Genomic DNA, 14645 nt, shown 5'->3' with positions numbered 1-14645 from the left:
GGTAAATTGTCTAACCTCATCCAATTCTCAATTCAGGTTGAGATAACAGGGCAATCAATATACCCTTGGGTGTTACAAGTTGGCAATGGGGGAACTTGAGAAAACAAAATCTTAAAATTTATAAATTTTAAAAATTAGGACTATTGCAGACTAGCTCTGTTTATGTACATTTAAGTTCTTTAAATTCTCCTTTTTTCTTTTTTAAATCCAACTTTCACTTCACACTACTTCTATGATTGAACTCATGATTCAAAAAAGGAGAAACTATCAACCTGAGACAATGCAATGTGTAGTTCACCCTAGGAATGGATTTGAGGTTTGGAGAGTACAGAGAAAAACAGAAGGATTAAGGGATCAGGTGAAGAGTAATGCTCAGTTTATAAACACGTTTCATTTCAAGCCAACAAGTGTCTCTTGCATGCAAAGCCGTAGGCTCATCATTTCAGTAATAATGTCAAGACTCAGGATAAGTCTCTGCCATCAAGAAACTGGGAGTCCTGGAGTATTATTTAAAACATGCAGAGTATGTGAAGAAACTACAAGGAGAGAGAGAGAAAAAAAAAAAACCTGACATTAAGTCAGATGTTTTAGTATACCAGGGGCAGTCAAGTACACCAACAACCCTTCCAAAAATTTCAGGTAAGGTCAGACATGATAGGTAACTTGTTTTAAGTCATTAAAGCTAGAAAGTTAATATAGATCGGCTTTGTTTCCTGCCTATTTTTCCAAGTTCAGGCTTCTTTCAGAACACTGTTGATGAACGGACGCCCCTAAGAGGTGTGCGAGGGGAGTAAATTTTGACTGGAAACGTCCCAGTCACCCTGCAAAGAACAAAGAAATCAGAGCTATCTGGGGGCGGCGCTTGGGGTGGGCCTTGAAGGATGAACCCGAAATTGGGCGGGAACCAGTGTTGGGGAAAAGGGCGGGGCTCTCAGGCTAACGAAGTAACGGAGCTGTTTCCCCCCAATCCTTTGAGTCCTGGGGGAGTTAGTCTAGGTTGAAGGCTAGCATCCCGCCGCTTCCTCCCTCCCATCTTTCCCCTGGGGTTTTTCAGGAGCGTTCGCCAATTGCCCCAAGAAGCATCTGTTATTTGTGTAATTTGGAAAACCCCGGTGTTCTGGAAGCCCTGAATCCCCTGCACGGTGGGGGTCGTCCGGCAGGCTGGAGACCCCCGACGCGCGCTGAGGACTGGGTTAGAACGTTCGGCCCCGCGAGGCCGGCGGGGCGGGGCCGCGGGCGCACCTGCCAGGCAACGCGGCGTTCGAGGCGCCTGCGCGCTGTGACGTGTCTTGACTCCCGCCTCACTCTGTGTTTACGTGGAGACGTAGATGGCGGTGGCGACCGCTGTACTCGTGTGGACGAGGACGATTCGCCAGTGATTGCAGCGACTGACTGGTTTTGTTCCGGGGGGGAGGCAGCTCCCGGCCGGGCCCTGCGGCCTGGGTCGCGGAGCTAGCCGTCCCACCTCGGTCTGAACCGATTTTTCCTTTCTACCCCCGACCCCCTCCCTGTTCTTTCCCTGCCTACCCCGCAGAAGCCATGGAGGACGAAGAAAGAAGGAGAAAGGTAGAAGCTGGCAGAGCGAAGGTAGGAGAGCCGGGGACCGCCGGGCCAGAGGTGGGAGGCGGTGGCCGGGAAAGGGTGGGAGGAGGCCTGGGGAACGAGTTTGCGGCAGCCGGGTGCCCTGCGCTCGGAGGGAGGTGCTGCAGGGTCTGGGTTTCCTCCCCTCCCTCCTGTCCCTTTTCCTAGGACGTGTAAAGCCCGGTGCTGCTACCTAGCTGACGAGACTTCGGTGGTGATTGAATGGTGTGGCTCTTTTCTCACGACTGCCCCAATAAAACACCTCTCTCTCTCTTTTCTTTAAACCGTATTGATAATTAGGTGTTAATTAATAGCCTTTAAACCTCCAGCCCTTCACTTTTAAAGGGACTTTTATGGGTGGTGCAGGCATTGTGTTTTCCAGGGCGGGGATTTAAAGCTTTCCTTTTATTCAGTGGAGAATTTGTGCGCTGATCATCAGCTTGTCTTCCTTAGGTGGCACGCTGGCACTGGAGGACGTGTGTGAGATTGGCCTGTGACAGCTGCCTCAGCAGTGGCCTGAGTGTGCCACAAGTGCCAGCTGTGAACTTGGCTTTAGGGGCGTTTTTAAAAGCGTGTCTTTGTACGTTCCTGTTTGGAGGTCTTTGTCATGGCAGTTGGTTTTGTATCCTGTGGATTGGAAGTTCTGAAGACGGAAAGATTCCACAGAACAAAGCTTTAGAATTCCTGCTTTAAATAATTTGTTTTACGTGTGTGTGTGTGTGTGTGTGTGTGTGTGTGTGTAGGTGTGTAGGTGTAGTGAGTTCCGATTTTATGTGTGTGTGCGTGTGTATATGTATGGAAATTGTAACGCAAACATTACAAAACTGTATTATGCATAGATATCCTTCTTGGGGCATCATGAAAAATTTATCGTAGACAAAATATAAATTGAATAGCATTTTTTTAAAAAAAATTACATATTTGAGCAGCTCTTTAGGCTTGCCTGAAAGGCCCCCTTACTCCCTACAATGAGTTACTTTTTATAGGTGATATTCTTTTTAGAGCTAATGGATAACAATCATACTTGAAACACAATTAACTGTTTTTTCCTCTCTTCCTTTCTTTCTTCATTCTTCCACATAAACAAAGGAAACCAGGTCAATGATTTCAGTAATCAATGAAAGAAAGGCCTTACTGCAGAGATGCAGTAGTAGATGTTCATCAGAAGTGTGTTAAAGGAATGTGTGTGTTAACCAGCTTCATATTTCTAAAATATAATTGACTTTTTTATAATCTCCCCCTTTTAATGTTAAGACTTAAATGCTTGTATGTAAACAGGTAGATTTTGTTTTTTACTCTAGAATATATAAATGAAGGAACATTGGCATTTTCAGAAGCCCAAAATTGCTTACAGTTGTGCAACCCAAGGGACTAAGCAAACACTCTACATCTAAGGAATTGAAAGTAATTTTGTGTACCTTTTCAAAAGCATGGAAGTTCTGGTTAGATGTCTTATTTGTTACCTAAGAATGTTTACTGCCTTCTACCAAATGTATCTTTCTTAAATGTATGTAAAGCAGTTCTAGTAAACGTAGTTAACTTTGAACAGTCACATTTCATAATAATTAAATTGCTTGCTGTAAGTAGATTTGGCAAAGTAGAAATTTGATTTCTTTATATATATATTTGTCTTTCAAAATCTACCTATGGGGTAAAAATCTTTTTAAGTTAATTTTTATTGTAGTTTATTTTCCTCTAGAAATGAGCCCAGTTTCCAGTAAGAGATCCTTGAGGCTTTTAAGGCAACATATGTTTGCTGCAACATTAGCTATCTGGTATAAAATACTTTACTGAGGTCATGATTCCTCAGCCATGTAAGTGCAATGGAATATTATACAATCATTAAAAGGATTAAGTCTGAGAGGGACATGGTAAATAGAGTGAAAACAACATTATCAGAAATAGTTTAGATGTTGCAGTGGTATACACCTGTAATCCCAGCTACTCAGGAGGCTGAGGCAAGATCCTGTCTGAGAGAAAAAAAAGGGAGGGGGAGCTTAGATTATAGCTCAAAGGTAGAGCACTACTGCCCTTTATCTCCACTACTGCGCAAACAAAACTAAACAAAATATGTAATTATTTCATTTGTATAAACATATGTGCTTTTAGAATGGGATTGAAAAACTATTATAAATATAGTTATTCATGGGCTAGGGGTGTAGCTCAATGGTAGAGCACAAGTTCCTAGGTTTAGTCCTCAACACCAAACAAAATTTATAAAGCAGTTCTACTAAACATAGTTAACTTTGAACAGACACATAATCAGCAAACTTAGATCAAGAGGTAGAAATAGAGAAATGGCAATAGTCTCTGCTTTCCAAAGTAGGAGAAACAGATGCTCCTGGGTAATAAGTACAGTGAGAGGTTAGATACAGTAGAATTTTGGATGTTACCCCCCCCCAACATTTTGTTAAAATATTTAAAATGCTACTGACTCATTTTCTAGAATATTTTATAAGGAAAACTCTCAATCAATTAAATGCAACCTAGCATAGTGCTTTTCAAATAGTAGGTATTCAGTGTTTGGTTCTCTTCAGCTGTGCATGCTGGCAAGATGAGCTGGTCAAAAGAGCTGGCTGCAACATTAAAGTAAGGAAACAGCGAAGAAGAATCATGCAACACGTGGACATGAGTTTCTCAGGTGGAGGGTGGGCCTGCTCTGCCACCTCAAGGGTCTTCTTCCACGCTGGAAGGCAAGAGGGCAAGAGAGCGAGTGCACTTGGAACCCCTCTGTTTATTAGGGAAAAGACATTTGATAGAATGTTCCACCCAATAAGGCAGGGGATAGTGTTTCAGCAGGGGTTGCCCAATCCTGTTGGGTACCGCTCAAGCCCAGAGCTGAGGCTCTTCCTTGATGAGTGGGGGTAAAGGCCACTTGCTTGGTATAACACATGGTGTGGCGTATGTTGCCAGTCCAATATCCCCTTTACTTAAGGCTTTTGGAGGGTCTTAGCTCATGCACAGGGCGGTCCCTGACATTTGCTTCTTGAATGAATGAGCAGAATGACTGAGTAAGTTCTTAATGTGCAGTGTTACTAGCTAGGTTGGAATTTAATAAGAGTAATCCAGAATTTTTCTAATCAGAAGTCTCTTATTGCTGGTATCAGAAACCACCTAAAATGATCATTTCCCAAAATTTATTCAGAGACTTGGTTCTCCAAGTATCTCATTTGTTCATAAGACTTAAGTGTTAACATTTGATAACAGTTTTACAACGTACAACTTTTTAATCTTTTTTTGGTAATTGGTCTTCTGTTCCTTTCTCTCTAGATTTCTCTAAATTTCCTTTCTCAAGACCTTATAATAAATGATCATTTTAAAAATAGCTTCTCATGTATACAGTATAGTATCTAAATTTAAAAAAAGAATTTTTAGTTGTAAATGGACACAGTACCTTTATTTTATTTATTTATTTTTATGTGGTGCTAAGGATTGAAACTAGGGCTGCACATGTTGCTAGACAAGTGCTCCACCATTGAGCCACAACCCCAACCCCTACAATATAGAAGTGTACTTTGTAAAGTATTTTATATTAACAAAAATCTGCAGTAATAGGAGAATGAATTATTTTATGTAGCCATTAAAATAATTCTACAAACACTTTTCAAGTTGGGAAAATGTCCACAGATAATGTCAGGTTAAAAAAAAAAAAGGTACGTTTAAGTATTTATATATGAAGACATCTGAAAAAGCATGCACCGAGATGTCAGTTGTGGTTATCTCTGGGTAGTGGGTTATAGGCTATTTTAATTTTTTTATACTTTATTTTACAAATTCTCTACAACATTATTCTTTTATGATCAGGCACAATGTTCAGGTATCATTTAAAAAACAAAGACATTACATGCAGTATGATAAACAGGTTAATGTTGTATGACTCTCCTACAGAACAAGAACATGAAATGCAAAATAACTAGGTCTCCTATATTAGTGTAGTCCTGGAACTCTAATTCTTACTCCAGTACCGCTTGCATTATGTAGTCAGAATTCTATATTATTGGACATTTATGGATTGCTTTTTTGTTTTTGTCATTCTTATCCATTTTCCTTGCTGTCAGTTTTTTGGTTTTTCCTATGAACTTGCTTGTCCAGCTTTGTATTTTCTCATTTGCCTCTTCCCCTAACTTGCTGCTTTAGATTTGTTGTAACAAAAAAACCCAGAAACTGAGGTTAATGGAATGATTTATAAGAATCAAGGGCTAATGGAACCTAGTAGAAAGGACTTCGAGGCAATTCAGTTTTTCTGATGCTTGGTAGTTCTTTGGTTTGCTGTTGGGTCCTCAGCTATCTCCTCAGTATTGATGTTGCAAGAAGCCTAATACTTGGAGATGTTAACTACATTATTAAATATTTTCAGAGCTGGGCTTGACCTCATTTACAAGTTACTGACAGAGATGGCACCACATAGGCTATCCTTGTAGTGAATCAACCAAACTATTTCAACTCCATTTTAAATGACTTCATTTTTTCCAAGTAAAATTATTTATGATTATATAAACAAAGTAGTCAATTATTAGTGAACAAAATTAAATAAAGGACAGTTGTGTAGTTAGAATGAAATTAGTCCTATAAATCACTTTTGCTATATTTTTAAAAAGTTCTTCAAATGTACTAGAATTCAGCAAAACCAAAGTATTATACCTCTATAGCATTTTATATAATTGTCATTATTTAGTGAATAATTAAAATTCTTACTACATTCAATAACTTGGAATTATATGAATTTTTTTTTTTTGTTTAACAAGCATTTTTAGTTTGTAGAGTAATGCCAGTGTTGTGTACAATGTTCTGTGTAAGCTCTCTTATTAGGTTATTGATAGGATTTTTCAATTACTGTGCTGCTGTGATAGGCAAGCTAGTTATAGTATAAAATTGTTCCTTGCATTTTCAGATATTCTGATCCACAGTGAAGAAAGCTATTCTCCCTCTCTGATTTCTTTTAAACTTTATAGTTTTTTATACTTGTGACAGGTCTTACTTAATTTTCAAAGTTACATTTAATAACAGTTTTACAACGACAATTTTTAAATCTTTTTCTGGATATAGCAATTTGATGCCTCCATCAGAGACTGGTGTGTTCCTGTGATTTAAAACTAATTCATGACTTTTGGGCTTTGCTGAAATAAAAGAAAACATGGTGTTGAGGGGAAAGAATAGACATGACAGGCTTCTTGAAATGTATGTTAAATTTCTCTAAGGCAGGAAAACAGAGCATCAGTAAAATCCAGTGAAGAGATAATTTTGTTTGAGAACAATTTTTATCCCACTCCTGTTCTCATCTAGTCCCTTGGATGTGTCTTTTATTTTACTTCCTCTTTTCACTTTTCAGTTTTATTGACAGAACACCACAGACATCCTTACTGAATGATAACACACAGCAACGAGGAAACAAAAAAGATAGGATTCATCCAAAGGATTGGACTATGACAAGAGTGGGACAAAATTTTTTTTTTTTTTTTTTTTGGGGGGGACAAAATTTTTTTTCAAACAAAAACATTTCTTATTTTTGTTACATAAAAAGGTTTGTAGAAAGAGCTAAACTATGACTATTAAACATTTAATTTAGGCTGCTGATGATTGAAATGTGAATTAATTTCTTCTAATATGACAAATAGAAAAAAGTTCTGGTAAATTGTGAAACATTAGTGATAAGGGACATTATTTTTATTTCTTAGTAAGATTTTTCTAAAATTAAAATTAGGCATTCTATTTAATTGGTTAGCATTCTTTTAATTGGGAGCCAGGCATGGTGAGGCATGCCTTTAATCCAGTGATTCAGGAGACTGAGGAAGGAAGATCACAAGTTCTAGGCCAGTCTAGGCGATTTAGTGAGACCCTTGGCCATGTAGTGAGACCCTGTCTCAAAATAATAAATAAAAAGGGCCAGGTGCAATGGTGTTTACATGTTTGGCTGTTTTCAGTTAGTGTAATGTTTTGAGGTTCAGCCATTGTGTAGCATGTGTCCATGCCTCATGCCCTTTTATGACTGAATAATATTACAGTGTGTGTATATACAGCAATGTGTTCACACTTTAATCCATTGATAGGTATTTAGATTGTTTCTATGCATCGTCTATTGTGAATAGTGCTGCTGTGAACATTTGTATACAAGCATTTGAATACCTGTTTTCATTTCTCTTGGGCGTATATTTAGAATTAAGAATTTTGGGTCTTATAGTAATTCTGTTTAACATTTTGAAGAATCTCCAAATTGCTTACCATAGTGGCTTTACCATTTTACTGTACCACTTCATTTTACATACCTACTGACAATGCATGATGATTCTAGTTTCTCTGTATCTCAACAAATTTGTTTTCTATTTTTTAAATCATAGCCATTCTAGTGAGCATAAAGGGATATCACTGTGGTTTTAATTCTTGTTTTCTTGATGACTAATGACATTGAGTATCTTTTTTGTATGCTTTTTGGCCATTTGTAGATCTTCAGACTATTCAAGTCCTTTACCCATCTTGTAATTTGGTTGTTATGAACTTGTTTTACATATTATTATTAATGTGTATATAATATATATATTATATATATATATTATTATACGTAATTATTTATGTATTATATAAATGCATCCAGGGAGAGAGCATGTATGATCATGTACGAGAGGAGCAGACAATTCCAGTGGGATTATCTTCCATCTTCTTTTTTTTTTTTTTAAGCTTGTTTGGCTCACCAAAATTTAAACTGGTGCTTTCTTTGAATAAATTGTTGGTGAGTTGATTACAGTGTGATGGTGAAGTTTGAGTTTTTTTGTGGTGCAGTGAGTCATTCCATTCCTTGACCAGCTGTTTGATAAGTACAAACAGCTGGTCAAATGGGCACCTGTTGGCCTTTTGGTCAAATGGGCACCTGTTGGCCTTTTGGCTTGATCATTACCAATACATATCAGTTATGGGGGGAAAACGACTTAGTCTTCCATAACAAAAAGCCCTGTCATTTTTCTGTGTGAACACGATAGACCTGTGTATGTATTCTACTAGTACAAAGGATTTTTATTGTCATATCGACTCCCCTTTTACTTTTTGTGGTAGTTTTCACCAAAATAGAACTTAGGATATTTAATGCCCATTTAGGTACACCTCCTAAAGCTTGGTTAATTTGCTCATGGGTTTTACACTGTTCAAAAGTGTTAAACGTTAAGACTGTTCAAAAATTTAGCATTGTTCCAGGAGTAGTTTTGTCTAGGTTATTTATTTAAATCTATATTCTTTTGTTCTATGTAAAATTCCTTTATCTTACACGAACAATGTAATGCTTGTTTGCAGTTGCTGTCCTCTTTTGGGTTACTGTTTGCTCTGATTTTTATGTAATCTAAATTTTTTGTGTAATTCTAAGATTTTTTTTTTGTGTTGGTGTGTTTCCCCTTTTAGAGATCATTTTTTAGAGCCTCAAGTTATTTTGATGATTTAGAACTACTCTATATATTTTACAAAGTCCTATTTAAAAATTTGACTTTATAAATTGTATTGATTGATTAGATTTTCTGACTTAACAGATTTCTGAAAAACTAACAAGATCTACAGTTTCTTTCTCTAGCCACTCCCTAGCCCCTCAGCAACCCTGGGATTGAGCCCAGGGGCTCATGCATGCTAGGCCTTCTATTTCTTGATATTGCATATACTATAAAATTATTTGTTGTTTACTAAGGATTGTTCATTGTGGGGGCTCAGTGATTAGGTTATATTTATTTCTCAGAGGTCTCAGTTTTATTCAAGTTGGTGTTTCTTTACTAGTTGTTTTCCTCAGGGAAGATAGAAAAAGGAACCAATTATAAATAAAATACTAGTTCAAGAATCAAATTTAATGTGTGAAAAGTGTGTGAGGGAGATGTGGGGGGTTGTTGCCGTAGGTGTGGTCAGTGATCTCAGTTAACTTCCCGCATCATTGATATTTTATTGAGTGCATGTGTATATGTTAATTCCTTGAAAGTTGAATAAATTAGTAGATGCTCTAAAGATTAAGGTATTAGAAAAGGTGTAAAAACTGCATTAACAAATGTGCACTAGGAGGACATTTTTTAAATGAAATAATGGGTTTTAGCTAAAAGTTACAGAAATTCTATTTTCTACTAATAGATAAATATTTTTGGTGTGAAATCTTTTATATTTGTCAAACTAATGTTTACTTTTGACTTGCATAAATTCCTTTTATAGTGAACTACATGTCTGAGCATTTCTAATGACTTTCATTTTTCTGTTCAAACAACCAATACCAATTTTTAAAATAAAGTTTGACAGAAAAAGTTTAATTTGAGATTTATTTTTATATATGATATTTATTTTTTGTAAATTAAAAGGATGAAATAATATTTTAAATAGGTCTCAAGATTTTAATTTTATGAAAGAAGAGTCTATACTTATTTTTTTTCCTAGGATATGAACTTAAATTGTTTTAATGTTGTAAGTTTTCTCTATCTCATGCACCATCATATTTTCTATGCATAGTAGTATCTATTTCGGGATGCATCTGGGTTGAAAAATCCTTTGAACATTATGGGATTATTTTTTTATACTCATAGCCAAATCCCAAACCTAATTTTTTTTTTAAATTCAAAATCTGCCTCATTCTATTCCTATCTCACACCCTAAGAAAATCAGGCCTAACTCACCTTTCATGTGCTTTTTTTTTTTTTTTTTTGACTCTGTTAATTTTCTCAAGTTGATTCTGTACATTGTCACTGTCTTGATCTTAAAATGTTCCTTTCATTTTGTTACTCAGGTATTTTCATGTTTAATATTTATTTAACCTCCATGCAAGTTGGTGTAGATTCAGACATAAAAAACCCACAGGCCTGCCCCTAATGTTTTCACATTCTAATAGCGTAGAAGGTCAACCACAATTCAGTAAGTGAAGTGCAGAGAATCATTTATTTACTCATTTGATAAATACATTTGTGCACTTATTGCTTGTTATATCATGTGCTAGACTATAGAATGTGAAAGACATGGAATCTGCTAAATGCAAGCTTCATTTAGTTAGTAGGCAGAAATATAAACAGATACTTATAAATTTAGGAGTGTAATATAATTCTGGCTCTATGAAAAACACAAGGGAAGAATATCTGATTCCATTTGGCAGTTAGAGAAGGCTTCTTACATGGATAAACTCTAAATGAAGCCTTGAAGTTTCGAGAAAAACTAGGTGAAAAAGGAGAGAGGTGTGGGTAGAAACTTCAGGAAAATGAGACAGGAAGAGTAAAGCACCGAGGTGTGGAACAGTTTGACTTCCTTAGGGGAAGGTATACAAGGGCTTGGTATTATTGGAGTATAAAGGTATAAGCAAGATATGGCAAGAGATGGCAAGAGATGAAGCTAACTAAAGAAGGTAGGTCTGAGCTCTATCCTGAGGGTCTTGAATTTCATGTTAAGGACATTTTTATCCTGAAGGTTGTGGGATATGTTGATGGGTTTTAAGACAAGGAGTAATATGGTTACATATAAATTCATTCATTTAAATTCTTACATTTAAAAAATTATTTTTAACTGATACTTAAAAAGATTGAGTTTCAGATTGATCCATTTTGCAGCTGTATGGAGGATAGACTTGAGGGTTAAATTATTTAGAGGCTGTTGAACTACAAATGAGAGACAGTGAAATAGGAGTGAAAGTGTAGGGATAATCAAGAAATATAGAGAGGATAAAATCAGAATGTGATTGGTTGGTAAAGGAGAGAACATGGATAGAAGGTTGGTGTAATCACTAAGAGAAAAAGAAGGAACAGTTTCAGTTGTTGACTTCAGGCAAGATTGGGAAATCAGTTTTGGATATTTTGTATTAGAAGTTCCTTATGAGACATCTGAGTGGAATTTTTCAAAAATTTGGTTGAGAAAAGTATAACCTATAGTGGCTAACCCAGATTATCTGGGTTCAAGTGTGACTTTGTCATTTAGTGGCTATATGTCTTTATGAAGTTATACTTAACCTCTCTGTAACTCAGTAACTCATCTGTAAATGTTGGTACTGGGGTTGATGTGAAGATTTAGCCTTTTAGTATAAAATACTTTAGAATATTGTCAGGCTATAATAAAAAGTCTTAAAGAATTATTAGCCATTCTTAAAATCATTGTCATGTTGGAATTTAGAAGATTAAAGCTATATAGCAGAAAACTAGAGTAGAGAAATATACTGGGATCAGATAATGAGGAGCTGTATGTATCACTTAAAAGTAGTATGAATTTTAGCCTAAATATAGCAGAAAACTTTTTTTTAAGTGTGTGATATCTTAACCTCTGAAAGGGTTCTTTCCAAATAATTTATTTTTAGGTAGGTATGCTGCCACCAGGTGGTAGGTATGTGTTACTGTTGTACAAATGAAGCAATAAAACTATAATTTTTTAAAATGAACTATTGATTTGATTAAGATCGCTGAATATAAACAGTCTAATTCGGTAGGACTTCTTTGTTTCAAAACAAAAACTAAGATTAGTTAAGATGTGGTAAGAGAGGGATGTTGTAAAAATGCAGAGATTTCAGAGGAAGGACAGAGAAGTGTAGTAGGGCCTCAGAGAATCTGAAAAGCCATGGGAAATTGATGCCATTCTTGCCACCATTTCTTATCTCATTTCCATATTTTTGTATATTAACTTCCTTTATTTACACATCAGTTTGTGTATGAACAAAAATTATAGGATGAATTTCCCAACCTATGCTATATAGTGGAGTGGTTTCCCAATAAATACATTTTTAAAAATTTTTTTAAAAGGCAAAAAAATATATATGAACAGTGGAAGCAAATCTCATAAAATAAACCACTATCCAGTGGTTCCCAAATTTTGCTGTACACTCGAAGCTCCTGGTAAGCTTTTTAAAAATTCTTTTTACTGTTTAGAACACGCCCCATGCCAAAATCAGAAATATGATGGAAACCAAGTCCCACTATTTTAAAAAGATTTTCAAAGAGCAGAAAAGTTTAAAACCCATTGATAGAGCCACTTTGCACGATTTTGCAATACTTGAGTGATTATATGACTTCTTATAAGCCAGGTACTTTACTTGGTGTGCTTCTGTAAGGATTATTTAATGCCAGAAGGAAAACTGGCTGTATTGGATATAGAGAAAAGTGTCTTGGGCTGCAATTTATCTTGTAGGATGATCATATATACTGTAATTTAGAGGTCATTTTAGTGGCGTGGCTGTAATTACATGAGGATCAAGTTATGCACTAATTTTAGAATCCTTCATATAAGATATCTCTTCTCTATAACCTTTCTGGACAGCTCTGCTACTTCCTTGTTCCCTACTTTCAAGAGAAGAATCTGATTCATTCCTCTTATCAAAAGAGGGTGAAAACAGATGTCATGGATGGTAGGAGTTGTAAGTACTGGAAGTTCTACATACTTTAAAAGTACTTCAGTGTTTCACCTACAGAAGAATGCATGGTAAATATATATATAAGATTAAAACAAGTGAAAAAAAGACCTCTACACCTATCACTTAGATTAAAAACATTCATGTACCAATGCATTAAAATCTTTATCTAATTCTACCCTTAGCACCTGAGCTAACTATAGTTCTGAATTTATCATCACCTTGCTTTTTATACCACATATGTGTACATAAACTATACTTAGTTTTCTGTTTTTGAACTTAATGGTGTCATTATGTGAAGTCTTCAGTGATTTTCCTTTTGTTCAATATCATTAGAGCATTTTCACTTCTGCAATAGTATTCCATTATAGAAATTTATCTCAATGTCCATTCTTATCAGTGAGCATTTAGGTCATTTCCAGTTTTGTTACCGTTACAAATACTACTACTGTGTTAGGTTTTGTCTGCAAGTGCCAAGGGTTTAGAGTTGTATAGAAATCATGAGTCCTGTGTTCCCTTAGTCCTTGAGTACTAGAGAGTGTCTTTGAAAATGAGGTAGAAAGAGGGAGTGAAATCAAAAGCAACCTGGTGAGGCTGGGGTTGTAGCTCAGTAGTACAGCACTTGGCTAGCATCATATAAAAATAACTTAATAAAATGGGAATTGTGTTTATCTACAACTAAAAAATAAAAAATGAAAAAAGCAAAACTTGTATTTGTTAATATTATCTACATGGTTTCATTATATAAATCATCAAACAGACATCCCTGGGAACTATTGATGAACACTGGATACCCATTGACCATTAACATGGATCACTGAACTGAACAGATGTAGCAGTTCTTTTATTTTATTTTATTTAATTTATTTTTTTTAGTTGTAGATGAACACAATATCTTTATTTCCTGTGGTGCTGAGGATTAAACCCAGTGCCTCACTCGTGCAAGGCAAGTGCTCTACCACTGAGCCAACCCCAGCCCAGTTCTTGTATTTTTGAGTTGATATTTCCTGCCAAAACTATATGCTTATCCGAAGGAATCATTTATAACCTAGACTTAAAAATTAATAAATAATAAAATAGCCTGCATGACAATGAAATGAAGCAGAGGTAGGTGGTATCTGAATAACACTCTATTGGATGTGATTTCTAGTAGGTATATAGTTTTATTATTCTTTAAAATAATAGTTATTATTGAAGGTGGAATGGCAGTAGTGGGAGAAAACAGCCTGAGACATAAGCATACAAAGACTGAGTACACTATCCCAAGCAGCAATTGTAAATGATATTCTTGCTAGACATTTTCTATCAAGCATCTGAAATGAAACTCTCACATTGATTTGGATTGCCCTAGAGCCAGGAGTACTGGATTCAGTTGACTTCAGGCTAAAAAGAAAACACTCTTGTTTTCATCATAAACATAGGAACTGATGTGATAGTAAAATGAAATGAGACTCCAATATGAAACTGTAACCACTGCTTTAGCATTTATCACTTTGTTCCTCACTCTGTCTTGGTATTCTAGTACTAATATCATTGTATTGATTCATGGAAGAAACTGAAAAGATTGTTTCATGACCTAAATTTTTTGTTGTGTATGTTTATATGTGCATATTAGATACAGAGATCTCTCTGTGTACTTACATGCATCTATATGTATAAAATAAGCAGATGTAAATGGAAAACATAGGCACCATAAAAAATAGTTATAGTAACACATGGAGCCATGATAATATTATCAGTGAAT

The 14645-nt window shown here is 35.8% G+C and overlaps 1 protein-coding gene across 9 annotated transcripts in view; it reads left to right on the top strand.

The window, feature by feature from the left end:
* Positions 1 to 1289: 1289 nt before the first annotated feature.
* Akap9 (A-kinase anchoring protein 9) overlaps positions 1290 to 14645 on the top strand; it is a 127291-nt gene continuing 113935 nt past the window's right edge. For all 9 annotated transcript variants that reach the window (XM_021732781.3, XM_078040439.1, XM_078040440.1 and 6 more), the window contains exon 1: positions 1290 to 1587. In XM_021732781.3, coding sequence (XP_021588456.2) covers positions 1540 to 1587 — 48 coding nt within the window. In that variant the 5' untranslated portion in view covers positions 1290 to 1539. The remainder of the gene's footprint in view (positions 1588 to 14645) is intronic.

Source organism: Ictidomys tridecemlineatus, chromosome 2 (genome assembly GCF_052094955.1).
Source record: "Ictidomys tridecemlineatus isolate mIctTri1 chromosome 2, mIctTri1.hap1, whole genome shotgun sequence".
In the NCBI taxonomy this organism is placed as follows: domain Eukaryota; kingdom Metazoa; phylum Chordata; class Mammalia; order Rodentia; family Sciuridae; genus Ictidomys; species Ictidomys tridecemlineatus.
The sequence above is the reverse complement of the archived record's forward strand: the minus strand, read 5'-3'. Positions and strand labels throughout refer to the sequence as shown.